The sequence below is a fragment of the Xiphophorus hellerii genome, chromosome 4 (assembly GCF_003331165.1).
Source record: "Xiphophorus hellerii strain 12219 chromosome 4, Xiphophorus_hellerii-4.1, whole genome shotgun sequence".
Taxonomy (NCBI): Eukaryota; Metazoa; Chordata; class Actinopteri; order Cyprinodontiformes; family Poeciliidae; genus Xiphophorus; species Xiphophorus hellerii.
The window spans coordinates 15911203-15938622 of NC_045675.1; the positions used below are offsets into that span (position 1 = coordinate 15911203).

General features: G+C 38.2%; 1 protein-coding gene and 1 long non-coding RNA gene across 2 annotated transcripts in view; one reads left to right on the plus strand and one right to left on the minus strand.

The window, feature by feature from the left end:
• The first annotated feature begins 8783 nt into the window (after positions 1-8783).
• LOC116719135 (uncharacterized) lies at positions 8784-11353 on the plus strand. The gene is made up of 2 exons (XR_004339092.1): positions 8784-9313; positions 9874-11353. It is a non-coding gene; the product is annotated as an uncharacterized LOC116719135 (long non-coding RNA).
• A 203-nt stretch (positions 11354-11556) lies between these two features.
• Positions 11557-27420, minus strand: part of prtga (protogenin homolog a (Gallus gallus)) — a 38548-nt gene continuing 22684 nt past the window's right edge. The window contains exons 11-19 of the mRNA XM_032561527.1: positions 23418-23513; positions 23152-23338; positions 21945-22072; positions 21677-21847; positions 18617-18796; positions 18401-18524; positions 18169-18310; positions 17323-17439; positions 11557-16484 (exon numbers count right to left, since the gene is read on the minus strand). Of these exons, the coding sequence (XP_032417418.1) occupies positions 16110-16484; positions 17323-17439; positions 18169-18310; positions 18401-18524; positions 18617-18796; positions 21677-21847; positions 21945-22072; positions 23152-23338; positions 23418-23513 (1520 nt within the window). The 3' untranslated portion in view covers positions 11557-16109. The remainder of the gene's footprint in view (positions 16485-17322; positions 17440-18168; positions 18311-18400; positions 18525-18616; positions 18797-21676; positions 21848-21944; positions 22073-23151; positions 23339-23417; positions 23514-27420) is intronic.

Consider the following 27420-nt stretch of genomic DNA (forward strand, 5'->3'; position numbering starts at 1 on the left):
CGTAGCACAAACCACTCAGACTATTTGCTGGGTTTTTTGACGTGGGTGGGGTGTCAGCTTCACTCAGCTAGTGGGAAGGGCTCACGGCAGCGTGGGAAGTCTGGCTCTTTTTAGAGAACCGGCTCATTTGGCTTAGATCAATAAAAAAAGAGTCGAGTCTTTCTGCTCCAAAGGGGCTCTTCAGATTTTTAATTTTAATTTTTTTTATTTATATTAAAATTAAATCCAAGTTGAACATTTAAGTAAGATCTGTTGACTTATATTTGCAAAAAAATAATCAAAGATAAAGAAAAATCTATTTTACAAAACTTTAAGCTGATATTATTTAAAGATGGATAAAAAAGACAGATATATGAACAGTGAAGAGTTTTAAATTAATGGCACACTTAAATAATTATTACATAAGCTAGTTATTGTCATTTGACACTCTTCACTCTCCATAAGAGTTGGGTCATACTGGAGCAGCAGTTTGGTGTTAAGCTCTGAAAATATAAAAACAAATATATAGATCTCTCTCTCTCTATATATATATATACAGTATATCACTCAACTAGTGGGAAGGGGAATATATATACCTTCTAATTCAATGGGTTTTCTTTATTTTCATGACTATTTATAAGGCAAGAAATCCCACTTATTAACCTGACAGGGCACACCTATGAAGTGAAAACCATTTCAGGTGACTACCTCTTGAAGCTCATCAAGAAAATGCAGAGTGTGTGCAAAGCAGTAATCACAGCAAAAGGTTGCTACTTTGAAGAAACTAGAATATAAGGGGTATTTTCAGTTGTTTTACACTTTTTTGTTTAGTGCATATTTCCACATGTGTTATTCATAGTTTTGATGCCTTCAGTGTGAATCTACAATGTCAATAGTCATGAAAATAAAGGAAACTCATTGAATTAAAAGGTGTGTCCAAACTTTTGGTCTGTACTGTATATATATATATGTATATATATATATAGAGAGAGAGAGAAAGAAAATATATTATAAATATATATATTTAGTTTCTCTAAATGTTTCTACAACTGTATTAGTTCTTAGATAAATGTACATTTTGAAATTCTGAAAACTTAAAAGAAATCTACAGTCCTACATTATAAAAAAATATATATAAAACTTTGCTATTTCTTTAAATTATTCTACATATACATTAGGAATAGATTATGAATAAAACCTATAGTGCTATTAACATGAGTTTTATTAGAGGTTTAGATCTGCACTGTTTCTTTGCAGTTGGGCAGGTTTTAGTTTTACCTTGTGTTTGGACTGGAAAATGTCAAATCTGACAACAGTGGCTAATGGCGCCATTTTTGTTATTAATGAGCGTGACGCGCATGCGCCATGCTGGATAGAAATATGACGCAGCTTCTAGGTGGAGCGTTTAAAAAAAAAAAAAAAAAAAAAAAGCCAAAACATGGCTAGCACCTGACCGCACGGAGACACGGAACTAACGGTCTGATATTCATGAATTTTGGGACAACCTGGATAAAAAATGATATTTTCTGATCTCCCAAGAAGCGGAATCCGAGCGGACGCCCAGCCGTATGACTGAAACTTTTGTGGATGCGATTGAAATCGTGTCAGTGTTTATCGAAGCCTAGTTTGGGGCCTTGTACTTGACCTACGAGCAGGCCGCAGTGATGCCAAGTAGGCCGCGGGAGAGCCACGTTTGAAATCGCTGCGTTGGTTATTCGGTAAGTTACTTTTCGGAAGCATTATTGGGGCCTGCCATAGCAATGCATAGGGAAGGCAGTGACTGAGTTGTAAATTGGTCACTGCCTATGCATTGCATCGAAGGCACCTGTTGTTCTTCTGTCAATAGAATGTCTTTTTATTGGAGCCTGCCAAAGCAATGCATAGGGAAAGCATGCATTGCATTCCCTCTGCATTAGCCTTTTCCCTAAAACAGCTTTTACCTATTTTTCTTATTAGCCATGTTTTATACTGAATGGAGGAAGCGGATATAGGACAACATGGTAGTGATACCCCACATGCCACTGACAGCATTTAGGCTAACATTAGCATTTTGGCTAATTTTAGCTTGGACATTTATTTTAACGTACTGAATGGAGTAAGTCCTTGTTACTCAAAATGCGTGTGATTCTCCATATGCTATTGAGTACATTTAGCTTACTTTAGCTTTGATGCTAATTTTTAACATCAGAACGGTAGGTTCCAACCGACGGGCACACTTTGGCAGGCCCAGTTTAAATTTCTTCAGAAAAAAAAAAAGTTTATTTATTTAAATAAATTTTATTTATTTATGTTTATTTATTATTCTTCCGTCACCTTTAATGCGGCTCGTACCGCTGCGTGCCCGCCCACTAAAAAAATATCAAAACGTGCGGCTCGATCTCGGCATCCGGGCTGCTAGTTTTATTGGGGTTTCGAGTAAAAATGGCGACGTAAAAAGCGAACCAAATTTCCAACTGCCGAAACGCAGAGCGTTACACGAAGCTTCTTGGCCCCAACTGCAACTGACTCCAACTGCCGCTCCGTTGGAGTGAGAAACGGAGTGGATTTTTGACTCGGCCATGACATCGCACCAAATGCCTGCTTCCGTAAAATGTTTTCGAAATTTTTCTAGTGCAGACGGTCAAGGCGCTTCAGTACGGAAGAGGATTAGGGCCACCGAGAAAAAAAAAAGAATTCTGACTTTAAAGATTAAAGTCAGAATTCTGAGATTAAAGTCAGAATCTGAGTATAATTCTGACTTTAATCTCAGAATTCTGACTTTTGACTTTAATCTCAGAATTCTTTTTTTTTTTCTTTTTCTTGGTGGCCCTAATCCTCTTCAGTACTTCAGAGCTACTTGCTGTTAACCCAACCACTGTCACACATGGGATTAGTGTGACCATTTAAAATGAAGCTTACTGAAAATTTCAAAATAAAGATGGTGCACTAATATTGGCCTTTTCCATAAAATAAGCATTTTAGCTATTTTTTTTATACATTAGCTATGTTTAGTATACTGACTGGAGGAAGTCAATGTAGAACAACATGCCAGTGATGCCAAACATGCTACTGACAGCATTTAGCCTATCTTTAGCATTTTGGCTAATTTTAGTTTATACACGAATTTTAACGTACTGAATGGTGCAAGTCCATGTTAGTCAACATGTTTGTGATTTTCCACATGCTATTTAGTAGGTCTTAGCTATGCTTAGCATTAATGCTAACTAATAGCATCAGAACGCTGTGTTCCAACCGACGGCCATACTCTGACAGGCCCCGTTTAAATTTCTTCAGAAATTTTCTAGTTTTAAGTTGTTTGTCTTTTTCCACCGATGACGTTAGTGAAGCCATTTTTTGTGTCTAAACAGAGCAGCACACAAGGAGAGACCCGACCATGGCCTCTCAGCGGCAGTTTGGTTGCTGGCGTCCCTGAAACATCTGAGGTGATATAATGGCGTCTGGAGCTAGCAGTTGATCGATTCTGGATATACTACAATCAAGCTGAGGATTCCCTTCAATCAAGCTGAGGATTCCCTTCAATCAAGCTGAGGATTCCCTTCAATCAAGCTGAGGATTCCCTTCAATCAAGCTGAGGATCGCTTCCGTCAAGCTGAGGATTCGCTACAAGGTGCCTGGCGGATCCGCCCGACCCATCAAAGGTTGGTTAAGTCAAAGAACTGTTCCAATGGCGGGTCCAGAAGACATCTCAGGGTAGGAGCTGTTGCGGGTTTTGCTACGCTGCTAATGTTGAAGGCCAACGCTAGGCCTCTTGGTGTGCTGGTTTGGTTTGATTCTCTGCTGAGAGTCAATGAGCTGAGAAGGATTCTGCTGCTGTAAATCCTTCGGTCTTTGGATTTTTAGTGTTTGAAGCAGTTGTTGTGGTCTTGTGACCTTTTTAGGTTTAGGTGCAACTAGAATCTGATATCTACAATCTAAAGTTCCTGGCTTAAAGTCAGTTGTGATGTGAAAGAAAGAAGGCTGCCAAGAACTTGGCAAATACAGTTTAGAGACTGTAAGAAGTGATTCAGCTTAGGCTTTGTAAATATCACTATAATAAACCTTGACAACATACCTACTTATTAGTACTAATATAATGTGTCTATATTGACATTAGTATAGCTCCATTAGGATAATATTTATCTTTCCAATGAATATCAAATATGTTTTTGGGTGAAAGTGAGGTCTTTATATTTTAACAAACATACTTTTATATTTTTTTGTACCTATTTAATATTTAGTTCCATACTTTAATAATTCAAAAACTCAAACAAATTTAATTTACGTTCAGTTCAAATGCGAAAACTGATTAGTTTTTGCGCCGAAACAACGCGTGTCCTCGTGCAATTTCGTCATTTGACTTCATTTCGTCTGGACGAGGATGGACAACGGAGAGATCTCCTGGAGCTGCAGGCCGGAGGTCCCAGAGGTAATGTTCACACTGTAATCCACCATCTCTTATTTACAGGTTTTCAGCTGAGCTCCATGTTTACCATCTGGAGAGGATCGACTGGGACCTGTCCTTCAGTGTTTAAGTTTGTTTTAACCCATTTTTTCTCCTAAACTAAGCAACTGGAGGACCTTTTGTTGCAAATAACTTTTTTTTCTCATAGATGAAGCCACCAAAGTAGCTTCTACTATAACTAACACTCTTTTCTCCTATAGAAATACTCCTGGAGCAGCTCTTTTTCTTTTTCTGTCTCCCTCTTTATTCTGTACTCCTGGAGCAGCTCTTTTTCTTCTGTCTCCCTCTTTATTCTGTACTCCTGGAGCAGCTCTTTTTCTTTTTCTGTCTCTCTCTTTATTCTGTACTCCTGGAGCAACTCTTTTTCTTCTCTTTCTTTATTCTGTCTTTTCAAATCCCCCGGGGGTAGTGACAGATGGCCTTTCATACAGAGCCAACTTCTGGTTCTGCTGGAGGGTTCTTCCTGTTAAAGGGAAGTTTATCCTCTCCACTGTCACTACATGCATCTTAAATATGAGGCATTGATTTAGCTTACTTAACTGTTAACCAATTAAAATAATTGGTGCCGTGTTAGCCTCATTTTGAAAAGTCTTCCTGTTAAAGGGAAGTCTTAACTTTTTACCAATTTAAATAATTAACCAATTTAAATAATTGGTATATTATCAACCTTATTTTGGAAAGTCTTCCTGTTAAAGGGAAGCATTTCTTTTTGAAAATCTTCCTGTTAAAGGGCAGTTTTTCCATTCTTACCACGTAGATCCTCAGTAGGAGGCATTGCTTATGCTTAAGCTTATTTATAATGAATTTATGTAATTGGTATAGTGTTCATTTTGCTGGAAGTCTTCCTGTTAAAGGGAAGGTTTTATTTTTGGAAAATCTTCCTGTTAGAGGGAATTATGTCTTTTTGAAAATCTTCCTGTTAAAGGGAAGTTTTTCCTCTCCACTGTCACCAGATGGGATCCTCAGTATGACTCATTGCTTAACCTCTAACCAATTTAAATAAGGTGCAATATAAACCTTATTTTGGAAAGTCTCATGTGGCTCCTCAGTAGGAGGCATTGCTTAAACTTACTTACTTGGTGCATTAACTTTTTTTTGGCAAAGTCTTCCTGTTAAAGGGAAGTCTTTTTGGAAAGTCTTCCTCTTAAAGGGAAGTTTTTCCTATCCACTGTCACAGCATACATCTTCAGTATGAGTCTCTGCTTCAACTTGCATAACTTTTAATCAATGTTGGATAGCTGCAGCTTTTTTCTTTTTTTTTTGGTAACCACATGCATCCCCAATGTCTATGGCGGTGGATGGTAGTTTTGAGCTCATAGAGAATTTAAGGCCTTAACACCACATGGTATAATTGGTGCAGTGTTGGTCTCATTTTGGAAAGTATTCCAAAATTAGACTTTTGGAAGCTGTGGTATATGGACCAGGAAGCTATGGTATATGGACATAATATGGACCAGGAAGCTATGGTATATGGACATGATATGGACCGGGAAGCTATGGTATATGGACCAGGAAGATATGGAAGCCGATCAACACTTTTTGTTGAGATGGAACGATTACTCCGAAGACACCAGATGGCCTCGGATTGTGAATACAAGGCCAGGAAATGTGGTTTGGTACTTCCGGTAGCCGCCACTCAAGGCTATGAAGTCATCAGATGAGTTCAAGAAATTTAGTAACTAACGAGTACAACGAAGGGGTCGATCCATTCCATGCACAATACTCCACGCAAGAAAAACACGGTAGGTCATTTGAAATGTAGGAGTTCTGATCTTGGTTACAAAGATCTTTTTGGTTAACCAACAGTAGTTATCCTTGGTAACCTTTTGTTACCGAGGGTAATAAAAGGTTGTGTGTTTGGTGTTTGTTTTCACACGCAGTTCCAGAGGGTTAGGATTACCCTTCGGTCGGGTTTGTGTGAAGACGAACCCTACCGACTGGTAAGGGGTTAGTTGCCTTTCGGTCGGGTTTGTGTGAAGACGAACCCTCCCGACGGGGAACGGCTTAGTTGCCTTTCGGTCGGGTTTGTGTGAAGACGAACCCTACCGACGGGGAACGGCTTAGTTGCCTTTCGGTTGGGTTTGTGTGAAGACGAACCCTACCGACGGGTAAGGGGTTAGTTGCCCTTCGGTCGGGTTTGTGTGATAACGAACCCTCCCGACGGGGAACAGCTTAGTTGCCTTTCGGTCGGGTTTGTGTGATAACGAACCCTCCCGACGGGGAACAGCTTAGTTGCCTTTCGGTCGGGTTTGTGTGATAACGAACCCTACCGACGGGTAAGGGGTTAGTTGTCCTTCGGTCGGGTTTGTGTGAAGACGAACCCTACCGATGGGTAAGGGGTTAGTTGCCCTTCGGTCGGGTTTGTGTGATAACCAACCCTCCCGACGGGGAACGGCTTAGTTGCCTTTCGGTCGGGTTTGTGTGAAGACGAACCCTCCCGACAGGTAAAGGTGTAAAAACTAACCAACCAAACTTTATTCTTCAGTCAAATATGTGTATGGAATCCATTATAAAGGTTACTAAGAAGGTAATTTAAGAAGTCTCTTGAGTTTTTGAAAAGTGACAATTTCAGAGTTAAAGGGATTAACCTTAAACCTGCACAGGTCTTGTTGTCTTTCTGTCCTGTTGTCCTTCAGGAATCCTCCTGGATCATCTTTTTTTGTCTCGGATTTCGCCCTTCATCGCTCCCCATCGGCCGACAGAGGAAAATGGCTGAACTTAAAACATTTATCAAAACGACTTCAGTTTATCTGTTTATTTTTTTCTTCCTACCAAAAACTGGATAAGTCTTCAGTTTGGTACTTTGGCCTCATCCAGCCATTGTTTCTTTCTTTTTTCTTTTTTTTATGGACAATTTTGTTTAGAGATTTCATTATTAATTTTGCTTTGTTTATTTATTTTAGATATGTAAAATATCTTCCAACTTCTGTGTTAAATGTTAGAATTTAATGTATATTGATTTTTGAGGATGTGTTAAATCTTAGAATTTAATGTATATTGATTTTTGAGGATGTGTTCTTGCATCATTTTGGCGTTTATTGTGATCCGTCTGTATTTATGCTGCCGTTTATCATTGTCTATTTCTGCTGCATTATTTATTTCAACTGCTTTTGTTTTCTCAGTTATTTTTCTCTCCACAGAAGCTACACCTGGTCTGGCGTTGATTAGCTCTGGTTGGTTCCTGGAAAAGGTCATTGGCTGACATGATGCTGCCATCACCTAACCGTTCTCCCTCTCCTTTTCATTTCCACGAACATGGAAAGTTCTCCTGATCAGTTGACCTGTTGTTGTGTTCCTGCTCTGTCTTCTCTCAGCTCCAGTCGGTCATGGCAGATGGCTGCTGGTACTGAGCCCGGTTCTGGTTCTGCTGGAGGTTTCTTCCTGGTAGAGGGGAGTTCTTCTTCTCCACTGTTGCTACATGCATGCCCTGTATGAGGGACTGCTGTAAAGTGAACAACTCGACACAAGCGATTTGCTTTCGCCCCCTGCTGGTCAGATGGAGTGAATGCTGTAAGTAATGACTCTATACAATCTGCTGGGTTTTATTTGGTACAACTTTTTAAACTACTTTAATAATCAACTGAGCTTATTGTCCTAGAAATTGGAGTATATGTGATTGAACTACAGTTACTTCAAAGTGCATTGAGATGACATTTGTTGTGAATTGGCAATATATAAAATTGAACTTTCGAACTAACAAATGATCCCCACCAAAAAACAATATTAAAAAAAACAAACAAAAACCCCAACAAACAAATCAAGAAAGTTCAAAATCCTCAAAATAGATACCAAAACATTCAAAACCATAAAAGTAGATACCAAAACATTCAAAATAATAAAAGTAGATACCAAAACATTCAAAACCATAAAAGTAGATACCAAAAGGTTAAAAGCTTATAATTATAACGCTAATTCACAACAATGTTATCAATGCATTTTATGAAAAGTCATTTCAATTTAGTCAGATTACTATTGATCCAAGTTATCAATTCATAGGTTAATTTATAATTTAGTTATAAAGTAGTTTAAAAAGTTGTACCAAATAAAACCCAGCAGATTGTATGGAGTCATTACTTACAGCATTCACTCCATCTGACCAGCAGGGGGCGACAGCAAATCGCTTGTGTCGAGTTGTTCACTTTACAGCAGTCCCTCATACAGAACATGCGTAGCAACAGTGGAGAAGAAGAACTCCCCTCTACCAGGAAGAAACCTCCAGCAGAACCAGAACCGGGCTCAGTACCAGCAGCCATCTGCCATGACCGACTGGAGCTGAGAGAAGACAGAGCAGAGACACAACAACAGGTCAACTGATCAGGAGAACTTTCCATGTTCGTGGAAATGAAAAGGAGAGGGAGAACGGTTAGGTGATGGCAGCATCATGTCAGCCAATGACCTTTTCCAGGAACCAACCAGAGCTAATCAACGCCAGACCAGCTGTAGCTTCTGTGGAGAAAAAAATAACTGAGCAAACAAGAAGCTTAGTTTCTAACTATACTTTTTAGTTAGAAAATATTTTGTTTCTAACTAAGCTGGTTGTTTAGTTAGAAACACCAGAGCGCCACCTTCTGGCCTCTCTCCAGATCAGTTCAGGTCAGAGAATGGAACTGTTTCTGTCTTTGTTTTTTCCCCTCCGTGGGCTGCCACCTTATCGTGGTGGAGGGGTTTGAGTGTCCCAGTGATCCTAGGAGCCATCGGAGGCTTCATGGCTCTATTTGGGTCGGGTCTGCCAGGACAAACTGGTCCTAGGTGAGGGATAGGACCAAGAGCAGCCCAGAGATCACTTAGACATTTTTTAACTCAAACACGCAGCAGACCTCTGATGGACGAGCCCAGCAGCTCTTCCACTGGGCTCAGCAGGTTTTCTGGAGGAAACCCTGAAAGCTTTTCCAGGTGACGCTTCCTGATTGTTCTCCATTTTGACTTTAAACTTTCTTAGCAATCTTCCTTAAGGAATGCTGCAGGTATTTTGCTGTTTATTTAAGTAATATTTAAAAGTGAGTTTTTGAAAAGTGATTTCATTCTTAGTCGTTAAAGAGTTTAACTTGGAACCTGCACCCGTCCTGTTGTCGCCTTCCTGTCCTCAATTTCCATTTGCATGATTTGTTTCTCTTTTTACCAAAAACTGGATGAATAAAGTCTTCATTCTGGTGTTTTGTAAACAAAATTGTTCTTTAATAAAAGGTTTAGTTGAAACCAGAAACTACATAATTTGTTTTATTTTTGTCGTTTGTTTATTTAGAATATTTTAAATGTCTTCCAGTTCCAGTGTTAAATGTTCATTAGAATTTAAAGTTTGAGAATGAAGAGGACTTCTTCCCTTTGTTCCTCCACTCAGCAGCTTCTTTCTTCTCAGTTGGGTTTTTATTTTCCATCACAACAACATAATAAATGTTGGTGAAAATAATTAATCTCTTATTTCCTGTTTCTCCTTTTTATTTGTGTCTGAGCAGGGAGAGTTTCACCAGGTGTCCTACAGCAGATTGATGGTGAACCGAACTAGTGTGTCGCTACGACTCGCTCATCTGAGGCACCATTGATGGAGGAGATTTGAGACCAAACAGCTTGAAAATGGCCTCACCTTTGGAGTTTGAGTCGCTACGTCACTTTGAGCCAATGGACGCTGGAAGAGAGGAGACGCAGTGAGCTTCTCCTGCTGGGCAGAACTGAGAGAAGAAAATGAAGATTTAACTATACAGTCCTGATGAGAAGCAGCTTTTAGACCCAGATGAACTCCATCTATACATGCCTAGTTCCCTTCATCCATCCATGGATGAATAAATTTTTTCCATTTTTTAATTTTATCTCCAGTGCTTAACATTGTCCTTGATGTTTAAGGTTATATAAGGTTAAATTGTTATCTGTATCTGGAATGTTTTACTTTATCTCCAATGTTTAATGCAAAAAAGGAAACTTTTCTGGAGATGAAATTTGACATCTGATAAACATTGCCAATTATGTTAAACATCAAAGATAACGGAAAGCATTGTCCTTGATTAAATAAAAAAAATCGGGGACAACGTTAAATATACTGGATATTAAATGCTAAACATCAGAGATAAAGTTAAACATCCTGGATGGCATTAAACAGCCACGATAACGATAACCATTGGTGGCTGAAGCTTAACATTGACAATGTTAAACTTTGAAGATAAACATTGGGGGCAACTTTATTTTCACACGATTTATTTGAAATTTGATTTCAAGTCTGAAAATCTTGGACCCTTAAAGTTTTGTTTTGTACTGTTGTAACCATTAAACAATCTCCCTTTCAGTTCAGCCTTGTTAGTAGAGACACATTGTTGATGTTTCCATCATACAATAACTTGCAATTAAGTATTTGCAAAGCTCAATGTAATTTTCACAGGTGGTGGAACATTATTGTCAACAGCTGCTGAAAGTAACTAGAAAAGTTACTTTTAATGTAACTTAATTACTTTTCAAATCAAGTAATTAGTAATCCGATTAAAGTTACTTTTGCAAAGTAACGATGCCATCACTGGTCGCCACAGAGACATGAAGTTACTTGGATCATGTCCTTATTTAGGTTTTAATTCTTGAGATCCGGCAGCCAAAGTCTAAAAAACTTCAAATGCCTTTTGAAAAGCCTGAGGAAAGACAGATTGATGGAGTGATTTAAAATTTCTGCAGTTACAAGTATGAATGTGAACTGTTAATTTTTTTTATTCAGTATCTGATATCTTTCTATTGCCTTCTAAAGTAATTACAATTTATTTAATTAAAAGTGTTATAAATGCAAAGTGTCTAAATATAGAACTGTTTTCATCATGGTTAAGAGGAAGTAAATTTAAATTCAAGCTTAAAGTCATTTAAGGCTTAAATTCAATATTGTTGCATCCTTTCTCATGTATTTTCCAGTGTCTGTGTGCTCCCACTTTTGCTAAATTAAATTATATTAAACATGTGACTGTGCTGATCAGCGTTTGTGATGTTTCATTCATTTTAAAACCATATATGTTTTTGTTGTGTGGAAAATAAATCTTTCTCTGAAATAATAAACAGCATACCAAGCAAAATCTTAGCAGTTTAAGTGTAGAAAACAATTCTTTTTAAAAATTGTTAAAATAATCTAAAAACATAAAAATTTAAAAACCATGTAAAGAAAACACTTAAGAGATTTTTGTAATTTTATTTAAACTGAGAATCAGACTTTTTCATAAGGCAATTGTCTAAAATCTTCTTTCTAAACAATTTGGAAAAAAAACATCTTGTAATTTTATGACAAATACATAACATGAGAATAACAGAAAATATCAAATAACATACTAATTACAAAAAGGTACATTCAATTTCAAAGCTTGAGACCTGTGGGTTTTTTTTTTATTTGAGGGGAAGCGGCTGTGGATCCCCCTGAGTCAGACTGTAAATGACCCACAGTGCTCCACGGCTCAGAGAAGGGAGAAAACAGAGAGCGCGTCACGTCCACTCTGTGCTTTATTCCTTCAAATTCACATAATCGGACAGGAACATCATTCCAACACCTTTAACGAGAAAGAGCAGCAAACCTTCTGCACTGAAACAAAAAAAAGATCGAACAAACAAATGAGGTAGCCCTTGTTCACCTGCATGAGATTTAAAGATCCAACTATGAACCAGGTTTTATGACAACTGGACTTATTTCAGCCTTGTTTTTAAAAAGCAGGATGCAATCTTTATCACTGCACATCACTTCCTTACAAAGCTGTAAGGTTAAAAAAAGAAAAAAGTTGTCATATTCTAGATTGGGTCTTTAAGTCACAAATACATGAAATACAAAGACACTGAAATTAAACAGTCATTGTTTTATCTTAGTGGAAGAACAACAGCACCTTATCCTGATTTAAAACTAACAAAACATTATTTAGGTGGAAATAAATCCAGTTTCCAGGTTGCTCTCATAGAAAAAAAAAACAAAGATATAAACTGTGCATCAAAACACTGATAATATCATTTGACACAAAGATAGGATGTTTATAAACTGAATTTGGGCCAATGTGCAGCGGTGAGGATTAGAAAATAAATCTTTGGTTCATATTGTTTGCCTTTCAAAAGAAATTGAAACTGATTGTGTCACTTATCATCTCACATGATTGAATCCTCTGCAGAGTCCTCTGATTAACGACACAGAAGCATGGCAACGTTTGTGCACCCACTACGTCTACAAACAAAAATCCAATTACATTTTGTGACTTTTAAAAAAGATGCATTATCAAAATATAGACAATAAATCTAAATATAATGACACATTTGTTCTTTTTTTATAATAAAGTATTCTCTAAATTATTCTGTAGAGGAGACAATTAGTGGGTGCACATCTACATGCACCTGCACTGCTGCAACACAGACCACTAATCAACATAATATAACATATTTATCTCTTAATATCACCTACATCTGTTTGCAATAGCTTATGAGGAACTCTGCAGAAGGAAAATTTGGTCAGCGTGCATAATCTTGATTATTAGAAGTCACTCCATGAAGCTGGACACTTCCTCAGAGTTTCAACCCACAACCTCCAGGACTCTTCGTCGCGGGTCAAGGCCACTAATGTGCAAGGCTTTGTTTGAGGAGCAATGCCTCAACTGATCCCTGAAGCCACTTTGGTCTCCTTTGATTATTTCTCTGTCCTCCAAAGATCAGCCGAGAGGCCAAAATAAACTCAAATAAATCAGCAAACAACTCTTTGGATATTAGCGTCACGGTCACCGCTGCATATTCACCTTTAACATAAACTACGTGGCAGACAAGTGCTAATCTTCACCTACGCTAGCAGAGAAAAAACAAACTACAAAGTAACTACAAGGTGTACTCCTCTGAAGTACATCATCTTCTAAGAAAAATAGATTCTTTAGAGGTAAAACATTTTATGGTGTTCATTCTTCACTTCAATCTCTGATTAAACACTTTCCACCGCTTTCACTACAATCATTCTTCATGTGTCGCATCCTCACGTGAAACGGCTCCCTCACCCAGACCGGGGACGCCGCCCACATTAAGGCCAATTATAAAGCTTTTCTGTTCAGATATGCCACTGCAAGCACTTCTGGTGTGAATGTTTACACAAATCAAGTGAACACTGATCCTTGTAAAAACAGACACTGCAAAAGGGGAGGGGGATCTATCCAACGTCTGAACGGCGTGCTCACAACGTCAGAGGTACATTCAATACATTTTCAGCTTTTTGTCTGAAGGTAATAAAACATTAAACAGGTTAGTACTGAGAAGATACCCTGTCAGTTCGCCATGTAATACCACATGGCTTTTCAAACGTACTAAACCTTGTTCCCTGAGTTTAAGAAGAGAGAACGACAATAAAAACAATTAAAACGAGGTAGCATAAAACGCGAGTAGCAAGGGCAACTGCACCGACATACAGAACAAAAGCTGACATTCATCATTTCTCTCATACCATTACTCAATAATGGACAAAAAAAAATTAACACAAATATTATTAATACTGGCTCAGTACCTCAGCAACATCTGAGGGGTTAAATAACAAAGTGAGTGTTTAAAGTTTAAAGCCTTCATTCCACACAGCAGGTGGAGCGAGAGGAGGAAGCTACAGCGCCCTTACCATCCGCCAAATCAAACAACGCAAAATAAAAGGGATGACAAACGGAGGAAACGGTCATCAGGAAGTATAGCAAGTGATGCAGCTGAAACAGCTCACCATGCAACAAAAGTAGTTATTAAATATTTAGTGAAAGGTTTGCCCTGAGGGTAACCGAGGTAGATAATCCGCAAAAGGGATTCACATTTCCCTTCTGCTCCAGTGATAAACTCTCATAAATAATCTCAGAAATGCCTTTTTTTGACATTTCAGACAATCTTTTAACATTCATGGTGGGTGAGATTTTTGTTCCAAAATATACAAAAAAATGAAAAGAAAGTAAAAAAAAAAAAAAAAAAAAGACATTCACAGACAGAAAAAGTTGAACAAAATTACTTTCATACTGTCTTTGTTGGTTCCTATTCGTAGGAAGAAGCAACAAATTGATACAATGCCTCTCTGTGCTTCTTTACTATGTTTTCTCAAACTTAACTCACACACATTCAAACCTTGTGATAATTTCAGCATCCTTTTTAAGTCAGTGTTTGATTAATTGGTTCTAGAACAATGCAAAGGTAACAAAATCTACCTGTAAAGCCAAAAATTATTTGTTGATTTAGTTTCTGGATGTGTACTTTTGCTATGTTGGAAGATATTCAAGCATTTCGGATCAAATATTGGCCCTCGGCACGTGACGTCACTCTTTTCGAAACGCCGCCCACTCCGCCATGACGGACGTCAAAACAACCAATGTGCTCCTGTAAAACCTGTCAAAAACACATGTGCTAGCCTAATATTGCCTTTATTTAGTTGATTTCGCAGTAAAAATGGTCACATGGTGCTGCGCGGTCGGCTGCACAAACAGATAAGCGTGAAAACCAAACTTGTCGTTTTATTGTATAACTTTTAATGAGGAAAGATGCAGCGGGGATTGATAGCAGCGGTCAATCATATTGACCGTCAGCCCTCGATGTAATCACTGATTTGCAGCGAACACTTTTTACAAGGTAAGAAGACTAATGTTCATATACGTTAATAAGTAAGTATGATTAGAAAGATATTAAGTATCGCATCTAACCATCAGTAACCATGGAACAATGCCCCACTGCCACGTAGCCTAGCTTACCAAAAAAAAAGAAAAAAGAAAAGGTTAGCATCTCGTCTTTAGTACGTTTTTAAGTTTGCTCCTGTGTAAGAAGAACGCTGTTAATGACATAGTGATACAATCATGTGGTTTGAATTCAGGCAAAGTCGTTAATTCGATCAATACGTCAGGAGGGATTAAGTACGGGTTGGTTTTTTTAAGCTAGCTGTTTCAAACTTATGTAAATACCGCCATCTGTGAGCCCCAACCAGGTGCGTTACGCTCAAAAACAAATTAGCCTGACTCGAACAAGAAGACGCCATGATTAAACTGGCAAAAACAACTTGGGAAAACAGGCCTCATTTCCTACGTCCATCATGGCGCTGCAAATAATGAAGTGACTAGTTGCAAAGGGTCTTTGTTTTAAATATCTGAAATACTGCCAAACTGGTGACATGGCCTTTCCTGTTTTATCCAGTTTCCTCTTGTGCTATTGCAAGGATTTTCTCATTTCACTCCACACTGTTTTTATTTTGAATTTTTAAGCAGTTATGAGGCACAATGGGAAGAAAATTTGAACTGCTGCTACTCAAGTTACTTAACAGGTTGTTGCTAGGTAACCAAAGAGTGAGTGAGTTGATTCTGCCAACCTTGGTTCGCTAGCTGTGAGAGGTTGAGCGGTTAAAGCCTTTCGTCTTTCTACATCTCAGAGGAAACCTGTCGGAGTTCAGTAAAATTATTAATCATTCTATCGGAAATCTTTTCTATTGATATTGATCATGTTTCTTTTACTATATATTTATATATATATATAATTATATATATTAATCTTGATTAATTACTATGTAGTCAGGTAGTAGGTTGATTTTGTTACCTTTGTGTGAACTAATTATCTGCACTCTTAGTTTATAATCACCAAATAATCCAGATGTGGCATAAACATGCAAACCTACTTTTCACCTGCTGTATGATGCCTGATTGAATTACACTCCCTTTCTTCCTGAAACACACACACACACACACACACACACCTACACCCCAACTCGCAGAAGCAGCTACACACTGAGTTCACTTTGAGAACTTCTCTGGACTTCCTGATGACTGCAGCTGGCTTGGACAGACTCCTTCAGCTTGAGGCCAGCGGGACTCTTCTCCAGCAGCTCCCCGCCACGGTCAAAGTCTCCTCCATCCTCCTCCGTCAGAGACGGCGGGCGGCTGTTGGGACCAGAGTTGGTCAGCTCCGTGTCGTCATGAGAGAAGCGCCCTGAGTCGCCCGTTTCGTGGCTGCCCTCGCTGTTGGATGAGCCTTCTGCGTCACCGGGATGACCCAGCAGGTGCTGAAGAGCGGCAGAGTTGTTTGGAGAAAGCTCCTCTTCGTAGGTCAACACGGTGGCACCAGGCAGGTAAGAAAGTGAGCCGTTTCTCTCGTTCTGCAGCACAGAGAAAGTTTGGTCAAACATGATGAAAGAGACACTGTAAATAATCTTGACTTTGAGTTTCTCAATCCAAATTGTTGAGCATGTTCAACACACTAGAACTGAAACGATTAATCATGATGATTTGATTACAACAAATAAATGATTAAACATTAACTTGATAAAAAAAACATTTCGAAAGAAACTATATATTCAGAGCAGTATTAAGCAGAAACTGTACAATTTATATACATTTAATATTCTTTTTTATAAGAATGTTTTAATCAAAACTCATTAAGTGTCCTAGTTTTAGATTCTTCCAGTTCAAATTGACTACAGCAATGCTTTGTTATTGCATTTTAAGCAATAAAAAATTTATTTCCTAATTTAAAAAAACGTTAAATTGTTGAATCTTTATTGTGTTTCTAAGTTTGTATAAGTGGTTATTTGAAAAATCTGTAGAATTTTATATTTGATTAATTGTCAGAATAATTGATTACAAAAATGATCATTATTTGCGAAACCATTCCTATAAAGTTATATTTGGCTGTTTTGGACTATTTGAGTCCAATAGTGGCAACTCCAAATATTAATGCAGATTCCCTCATCGTTCCCAATCATCTTAACGTTCCCTATATTTTCTTCTTCTCCAACCAATCACTGTAACTCGACTGAATTCTGACCAATCCCCTTTAGCCTTTCTTTATTTATTTTCTTGATTAAGAAGATTTGTAGTGAGATGTGTTTGTATTTAGAGGTTCCAGTATAAAAACCACTGGAGATGTGTTTTTCTTATTTTTCTTCCAAGTCACAAACAGTCAATGACAATTTAAAGAGAAGAACTTGAACCTACCTGCACAATTTTCCTGTCCTGTTTCACTGCACTAAAGAAAGACCATTTCTTCTTCTTCTTTAAATCTGGGCTGGGCTGAACAGGGCCGTTAGAATTTATGATCAGGCTGGTTCCACCCTGCAATAAAAAACCCCTCAAACATTTATAATCTAAATGTTACATTAGTCCTGATAATACGGCACCCCACGAGGCACAAGGAGGATTTGTTTTCTTTTGTGCTCCCTTGCAATAATTTGCTGGTGCGGCACAATTGAATACTGAAAGTCTTTTAGCTATAGTTTAAGGTTTTTGTGAGGTCTTGCTTGTGAGATATCTGAAGTTTTATATCTTTTTCTTTAGGATGGAAATGAACCACAAACATACTGTATGTGCAAATACAAAAGCAAACAGGCCAAACATGGACTTTACATCCCTTCTAAGATATAAACAGAAACTTTCTGCACAAAGGAAAAAAAAAAAACAAAACATTCAAACAATTTGGACTATTTCTGAGTTATTTTCGCAGGGTAATAAAATCATCAGTTTTGATCGTTTGTCTATTGTGTTGGTAGTCTGAAGGATTATCTCAACCTTTCACAAACAGACATAAACATGCAGTGAATAAATCAACTTTCAATCAGTTTTTGCACCAAAGAGTTAAGAGTACATACACGTTTTCTCTGAGATTCTTTAATTGTAAATCAACATTTGTGACTGTATACAAAATAACACCGGAGTGTATTTGGTAATTTAATTACGAGGGAACGCAAGAGAAAAAAGTTTCCCCATATGATAATGGAAAGAATTGCCTTTTTTTTTTATAAACAACTTCTGATGCATCTGAAGTCTGTCAGCAGAATAATTTACCTTTGCATCAATGAAATGACCTCGACTCATCATCGGTACGGTCACTTCGGCCATCTGCACTTCTCCCTCCGGTCCTACATGTATTGCAGACGCAGCAGACATGCTTTCCCCGTCTCCGTAAGTTTTCACAGCTGATAGTTTCCTGAAAGAAAATAAACACAAAGCGTGACACTTTAAGTAGCTGGAAAAATGGAGAAAATAAATGCCCCCAGCATTCAGAGACGCTGCGTACCTGTTTTTGCCTCTGCAGACTATGATGAAAGCGCAGATGATGATGCAGGTGAGAGCGATGCAGACGCCCACACTGATCCCCGTCATTGACTTTTGGTCCAGGTGGTAGAAGCCATCAGAAAAACCTGCAGTGGATCACGACATGAAGCAACACCATGTAACAAGCCCGGTCTCATTTTCAAAAGCAAGCTCTTGTGTGAGTGTGGCTTTCACTGACCTGTGGAGAGAGTGGAGCCACGGGAAAGTCCGGCATCATGACCAGAGGAGGGGTCTGCTCTTACTGTCAGCTCCACCACGTTAGAAAACGGGCCGTCGCCCATGTTGTTGGATGCTGAAACTTTTACCAAGTAAACCTGGCCTGGACTCAGGTTCTCCAGCAGCGCCATGGTGATGCTTCCTGTGGTTGGATGTAACACTTTCTGAATAAACAGCTGAAAATGATGTTTTCTTTTTTGTAAGTAAATGTTCTCTCATTTACTTACATATAAAAGTATAGGGCTGCAGCTAATAATTATTTAGTAATCAATAAATAAAAAAACTCACATCCTGCAGATGTTTCATTCACTTAATCATATTTTTATACAATATTAGGAATACAAAAGAAAATGCAAATAAACAAATAATATAATTCCTTTTTTAAATATGAAAATATTTTATTGCCAAATAGTTTGATCGACTACAGCAAATGATTCATCTGCAGCTTTAAAAATACTTGTAACATCATGTGAAAAGCTCACCCTTTCCTGCTTGACTTAATATAAAATCTACTAGTTTATTTATTTATTTTTTATTAATAATTAGCTAGTAAAAGATGTTTAATACAAGATTTTTTAGCAGAATTTGAACCTGTTGAAGGTAAAACTAGGCGACTTTAGGAGTTTTAGGTAGAAAATATTTACAGTCAATGACGGTTTCTCATAATCTCCACTCCTTTGAATGTTTATTTTTATTGCATTGTTGTAATTTTGTTGTAACTTGGCACATTAAATAAATTAAAGAAAAAAAGAATAATTGCAAAATTTATATATTTTTTGTACAGTTTCGATTTAATTACTGCTCTGATTGTATTGTTATTTTAGCAAATTGCAAAACACATACTCCAGTTAATGATTGTTTGTTTATTTAATCGGTTGACAATTATTTTAGTAATTGATTAAGCCGATTAATTGTCTGGGAGAAAATAAGGAGAGCTTAGTCTGAGCTCAATTTAACTTTATACGTTGGTATAAAAAAACAGGAGAAAACTGAAAAAATTGACACTGGTTCACAGTCTGTCAAAATGCATTCAAGGATTACAACATGTGCCAAATTTAAATATTGCTATTAAATTTGAAATATTTTCCATAAAGTCATTAAATTAAACTTATCTAAAAAAAAGTCACTTTTTCTTGTGTTCCATAGAAATAGAAATTAAAAGAACAACTTTAACAAAACCACTTTATGACAAAAGCAAAAAGCAAATTTTGTTTTCAATTGCAAATCTAACTTTTCTGTTTATGTTAAGCTAACCAGTGTAGAGTTTGATGCTGTGATGCAGCAAAAGTGAATCCTCGCTAGTCGACCATCTGAGGGTCAAATCTGGAGGTCAGGGGGCATCAGGTCTGTCCACCCTGCTTGCTCACCACCAGGGTCCCTGCAGGGGCTTCTGGGAGGTGGATGGGGGCTGGGATGAAGGAGGCTTTGTGAACTGCTTCACTTCTGACCTCTTGGCCAGTGGCGGAGGGGGTTGCTATGAGCTCTGCTTGTGTGTTTCCTGGGGTCATCTACACTTTAGGAGAAGCTCTACTGCATCACACACCAGACAGCAGGTTTATATTACTAAACTGTGACACTTGAATTATTTCTCTGTACATGGAGCAATAATGTGTGACTTTGAGGTTTTTATGTTCTGAAAGGATGTCTGTCGAAAAAATCTGTTATAAGGTGAATTTTAATTAAAATAGTAAAAACCAATTAAGGTTAAATAGAGCAAACATTTTCTTTTTAATCATATATAACCTAGTTGTTTTTTTAGTTGTTAGCAGCAAGTCTGAAATATTTTTGAGGGCTGCAACTAATGATTATTTTCGTAATCGATTTTCCAGATGATTAATCAGATAAAACAACGTGTGCATTTTTCATTTAACCACTTTAACCTTTTTTATGCAATATTAGAACTACATAAAAAGATGAAATATTAACCAACAATTACATTCCTGTTTTAAGAATGAAAATAAAGATTTTATTGCCTAAAATGCAATAACATAGCCTTCCTTTAGTGAATTTAAACCGGATAAAGATTGGGTGAGTTTGTTTTTTTGTTGTTGGTTTTTTATAGACAAAGACGTTTTTATCACAAATGCAAAAAGTTAATATTTTTGTGCAGTCTTGACCTAATTACTGTTCTGAATAGGTTGTATTTCTCAGCAAATATCCTTTATTTCAAATCTGCATACTCTAGTTACCAATAACTCAATTAATTGATGATTATTTCAATAATGGATTCCTTATGATTAATCCGAGTAATCATTTCCCCCCCTCTTTCTGAGGTAAAAACAGAGACCGAATTACTTATTCCATCTACTGTGTATCCATACTTACAAAAATATTCATTCATTCATATCTTTTAAATGTGGTTTGCATTTATCTTCCAGCAGGACATCAAACCCTAAACATCCAGCCAGAGCTGAATTGGTATTGTTTAGATCAAACGGTCTAAACCAGGGTGGGCAACTCCAGGTCTCCAGGGCCGGTCTCCTGCAAAGTTTAGATGCATCTCTACTTCAACACACCTGAGTGAAATAATGAGGTCATTTGCAGGACCCTGGAGAACTTGACTGCACTTAGAAGGTGATTCAGCTGTTGGATTCAAGTGTGTTGGACCAGGGAGACATCTGAGTTGCAGGACACCGGCCCTCGAGGACCAGGATTGCCCACCCCTGGTCTAAACAATAGACCGTCTAGACAAAAAGTCCAGACATCAATCCAACTTAAAATCAGTACTTGAAAGGTGACGTTCACAGACACACTTGATCAGGTCTGACTGCATTTGAGCTATTTGGCAAAGAAAATACACAAATGTTTAAATCTATAACTGTTGATGGAGACAAACGACAAAATATCTGAGGATGCAATTGCAGCAAAACGTGTTTCTACAGAAAAGAAAATGTTGAAAACAGTGCATCCCTTTGCAATTATGTGCTATTTTGTGTCCAATTACATAAAATCCCTATTGAGGTTTGTATCTGTGAACAGCTGAAGAGTTGTGAATACTTTCTCCATTAGTTGTCCTCCTCACCTTCTCTTTGCAGGACTTGCCATTTACCAGCAATCCAGGCATTTTGTGAGGCGTACAGTATAGTGTAGTGCGTTACGGCTACATTTGGCTCATCTGGGAGTTTCCACGAAACGAGGGCGGTGTCTTCTTCAATCAGCGTCACTTTGATGTTGGAAGGGGGTAATGTTGGAGCTGAGAGATAATGGAGGAAAGCACAAACTCAAGATGTGCACCAGTACCATTAGATGCGCAAGTTTAGATTCAAATAATAGCTAAATTTCAAACTTACCTTCAGGGAAAGTGTTTTGATAGACCACAGGGCTCCAGGGGCTGGAGAGCTGGTCGATATGAAGGCGTACAGCAAATTCATACTTAGTGTTTGGCTCGAGATCACGCACAAGAAGGCTCTGTTCACCTCTGCAGAGAGAAGACATGACGGGTCAGAGGACAACTAAATGAAGCGCTTTGCTCAACTGGTTTTTGAGCTAAAAGAGCAAGAAAAAGTTGTAGCTGTAAGATTTAGGACTAATCGTTTCAGTCCTAAAACATACAACATGAGGCCACTACTGATGTTACTCAGTTTATAAGCTGGGCCAGCCTGTTTAAAGTGTCCAGGAGATGGAGATGTGGAGCTGTGCAGAGGATGCAGGAACACAAACAGCACATGGATACTTCAGTAGGAAGGATTTAAGCTGAAAATGTGAAACAATTCCTCTAAATTCAGACTAAAAAGTTAATCAAAAGTTCAAAATACTGCTGGGTTACACAAAATAGTGATCAGAAAAGGGCTAAAGCACTAAAAGATATAATCACACAGCTGGATGTCCTGGAAAATTATTTCTGAAAGTTAAAGGGTTACAACTAACAATTATTTTACCAATTATTTTAACGATTAATTGAATAACAAATGGGCATATTTTGCAAATAAAAAAATAAAATTCCCTTTTAAATAAAAATAATTTTATTACCTGAAATGCAGTAAAATGGCACTTCTTTAGTGAACGATTTGTGATCATTTGTAGCAAAGGATGCACCTGCAGCTAAATGAATACTTCTGATAGCAACATGTGAAAAGCTCAGCCCTTTCTGCTTGACTTATCAATACAGTGTATGGCTGATATGTTTATTAATTTTTGGATTAACCAATTAATAATTGGATAGCAAAAGCTGATTAAAAGGAGACTTTTTTCATTCAGAATTTGGACCAGGTGAAGCTGAAACCAAGCCACTTGAGGAGTTCTGGGTAGAACATATTTATAGAAAAATAAATTTTTTTAATCTTAAACGCAAACTGTGTATCAATTTTTTAAAAGTTGTGGCTCAATTACTGTTCTAGTTTTTTTTTTTTTTAGAGTTAACGTTTAATCAATTATTAAATTAGTTGACGATTACTTCAATAATCGATCAATCACAATTATTCCGATTAATCGTTTCAGTCCTAAAAATAAATAATAAAAATACCTGAAAGTTGGTTTAATCATCATGACAGTTCTTACGTTTGCAGGTAGAGGACCAGGGAAGCGTTCTGCAGACCGACTGGGTTGCAGCGGACGGTGTAGTTCAGCGCATGGCTGGAGGTGAAGGCCGGTCGGCCCCAGAACAGAAACACGGCCGAGGAGCTGTTGGTCCGGGCCTGGACGTTGTGAGGAGGCGGTGGAGGCGGCACGAGGCGATCTCGGACAGCTACCAGAGACGACACGTTGAGATTTAGTTTAGCTAAAGTGAAGTAAGGAAGTCAGAAGTTTTCCAGTTTTGGACTTACAGACACATCCAGGGGTGCTGATGGTCTGATCTGCTTGGTACCCATCTCCAACAGAGTTGTAAGCCAGGAGCTTGACATGATACTTCTTTCTTGGGTCTGAATTGAGAAACAGTTATAATGTTTAAATGAATGTAACTCATTCAATATTGGGTTAAAAGTTCAAAAGAGAGCTGGACTGTGTAAGGACGGTGGGGCTTCCTGGTGTGGTGGGAAAGAGAGGTGACCCAGTGGAGCAGATGCTTGGTGATGGGAGTCCTCTGGTCAGTTTTAACCCCACAAAGGGCAGCAGAACAGAGGAGCTCTACTATCCATCACCCTGTCAGCTCGGGTCTTTTGATAGCAAATGACAAAGGCTTTTCTTGGGCCTCGGTCAGGCCTGCCGGTCAGTGGCCACTTTGACTCGGGGTCTGAATCTGGGGGTCAAACAGAGAGGCAAAATCCCCAGGGAGGGGGCGCTGCAGACGGTCAGCAGCAGTTGTGACCTCCGTGGCCACGAAGACCCACTGGCCATGTGACCAAATGAACCTTTTACTCCTCAAACAATGAAAAGGCCAGGAATTAAATGCTGCTGCATACGATTTCAGATTTTAAAGGGGACATGTTATTCTTCCTGGAACAGGTTAGGGTAGGTTTATGGGTTTTACGAACCATGTTCATCACATTTTATTTTATTTTTTTACACAAAATCATTCTTAGATTTTAGCCTGGCACAAGTGGTTTCTGAATAGTTAGTCGACAACAAAACACTTGTCTTTTCTAACAGCAGTGAACAGTGCATAGAGTACAGTGTACTGTAGTACACTGCATACACTGTAGTACACTGCATACACTGTAGTACAGTGCATAGAGCAGTAAAACCAGCTGACTAAATGTGTGAGTTCTGCTTGGGTTGCTAGGTAACAGGGCTGGGGTTGGGTGGGCTTAATAATCAGGAATGTTTTGACATTGTTACATATTAATAGTATTAATAAAATTAAGTAATATAATTACTTATACTATTATAGAAACTGCTCAGTTTCCAGACACCAAATAAACATGAACTTATTGTCAAAAACAGCTGGGTATTTTTTTTTTTTTTTAGCACTCAGGTTGTTCTTAGAAGAAGTTGAGACCCAAATGGGAGCAAAAGAAAGTGGAAATATTTTTGAATTTTGCAATGTAGGTTCCATTTAAGATTAGGACAATGTTTATTAATTTCATAAAGTTAGTTGGCAAGTTTTGAAAAACACAAAAAAAGACACATGACCTCACCGTATTTTGTGTGTAGTAGGAGACAAACATGCCTATCTGTTGCTGTAAGGACATAAGACAAGAAGAAGACAACAGGAGGACGAGCTTGTTTCCATGGAGGCTGAAAAGTTTAGCCAGGGGTGGAGCGGAGCTGCCTGCACCCCCCCATGCAGCCCCGAGGAGTTTCACTGAAGCCACAGCAGGGCCAGCAGGTCAGGCTGAGATAAAACCAAAGAATCCATGGAGGTGGGAGTGATATATGAGATGAGAGAAGAGTCCTACACTGCAACAGTTAGTTGCAAAGACAATAAAGAGCAGCGGATTAATGAGATGAATGGTTCCTGTGAGTTTTTAAATGCTGAAATTAATCAAAATTCAACGGAAACAGCATCACTTAAAGCTAAACTCAGAGATTTTTTAACTGTTTGTCTTGACTTCCAGAGTAGCTTTTTTTTTTTTTTTTTTAAGTTTAGATCCCAGTGTCCACCTCTTAACAGGAGGAGGCATTTAGAGCGCACCTCTTCCCAGCTCTACAAATACAATGGGCCTGCCGTAATTATGCGCAAGAGGAGCTCTGAGAGGGGGGAAGCTTTGACATCTGGGCCATGACCTTTGACATGGAATTTGGGCAAGCTAAATCCTGCAAAAGGAGGGGATACACATCTCACTCTGAAAGGGGGGGGAGGTCCAGAAGAGGAAGTGAGTGGAAAACCAGGGAATCTCACAAAAAGTGGGAATTAAATTGCTGCTTAAAAAGGGATGTAGCAACATCCTGATAAAGGACAACTTAGTCAACAGGTCTGTTTTTTGGCTTCCTGGTGTGAAACCAAAACATTACGATGCGACTAAATACAAAGTTGCATCCTTATGTTTTGGTAAAAATGAGAGACAATCTACCGTATGATCTAGGATAGCCTATTAAACACTGATTTATTTAAAAACACTAATACAACTAAAAAAAGCACAAAAAATATAAATGTTAATGTTATTTTGAATTTTGACTAAATCAAATACATAAATACAAATATATAAAGCAAATACAATTTCAAATATCCTGTTATATAATATGTACTACTGGTTTATGGTATGGACTTGATGTTTTATTATGATATTTTGTGGTATTGTTGTGATTACCATCACAATAACTTTTGTCGTAGCCTTGTCATAAGTAAGAACTATTTATTATTTCTTTTTTAGGTACCGCATGGTTGTGACTGCATAACCCAGCAATCATAGCCACACAAACACCAATATTGTTCTTGTAAAACATTTCGTAATATGCTTCGTTAAGACACCAGTCTCATAAAAAATGTCTAAACTGCACACAGTAACTGTATTTAATCATATTTATTGATACTCTCATTGAACAAATATTGGAGAAAATAATACAAATAACAATGCTGACAATACGGACAGGCCTGGAGGTCATTAATTGGAATTTATTATAGCAGCGATATATCAAAATTCTTATAAGAAATTTATCACAATAAACGATAAATAGGATAAATGCTCACCTCTACTATGTGTCCTTAAATGGCTGCAGAGCTTGTTTTGGGTGCCAGAAATAAAGATACTCAGTCATTTGTATATTGTTATGTTTGAACCATTTGCAGTTCCCTCCTTAAGTTAAGAAATTAAGTTAAGCTGAAACTTAATTCTTGTTGGCCCCTGAAGTTTTGTTCTGTTGCGAAAAGCCCCCCAGGCAGCAGCAAGCCAGGCCTGAACGGGGGCCATAAATGTCAAGTCCTGCATGAACCCCCACACCACGGCATCCATCATCCTCCCCGCCGCCTCCTCTCTATTGAACTTACTCACACAAATCAACTCTCGGACGTACGCTGACGTACTCACAGCTTAAGCATGACACAACCTTTTAAAATTCTGCCTTTTCGTGTGTTTTCAAGTGTTTCCGTACACTTTTAGTCAGAGTGAGACGGGATGCAGCATGGCGTGACATAAATCTACATTTGTGCACGCAGCGCCGACTGGTGCCAACAGGTATGACGGGTATTTAGGCTTCGGCAGTAAATGCACCTCCAAGCAGTGTACACATGTGAGACAGGGTCAAACCACTGAGCCATTTATACCCAGCTGGAGCCGCTCCAACACATTCCTGCCTCTCATGGTGTGCTTTTAATCATGGGGATTGTCATAAGCGATAACTGTAAATGGTGGTTGGGGGCGACAACGCTCTAGTAGCTGCTGACTCAGCAGAATCCAATACTGCCACAGTTAAAAGTTCAGAGATCAATGGTGCTGGCAGAAAAAAGACACAGCCTCTGTGTTTTACACCAACTGGATTATAGGAAATGTCATTTACAGAGCAGGGAGATTTAATTTGGAGTGATCACCTGCTGTAAAAGATCAGCCTCAATAAGCCTCAGCAGCCTGCGCTGCTTCAAAGCCACATGGTTCAAGTTACAAGGGTCCACAGTGTGGTTTACAGTAGAATTAGTCAAATATATATCAAGATAAAAGTGTTGCATGAAAAGAAATGTTTTCCAAATATGCCCTCATCTTTTAGGTCAAGAAAAATCACCTCAGCTATCAGGTTAAGATTTCCTCGATGTTAAGATTCATTAATTGATTTTACTTTTGGTTTACTTGCCTTAAACAGTATGAAATAATTTTGATGTTATTATAGTGAGAAATATAATCTTGGAGATTAATCTTAACTCAAAGGTTTGGTTCAATTTACTTGTATTGGACGTAAAATCTACACAAGTTAATTTTATGGAAAGTACACAGCACAAATCACCTGGATGTCTTAATA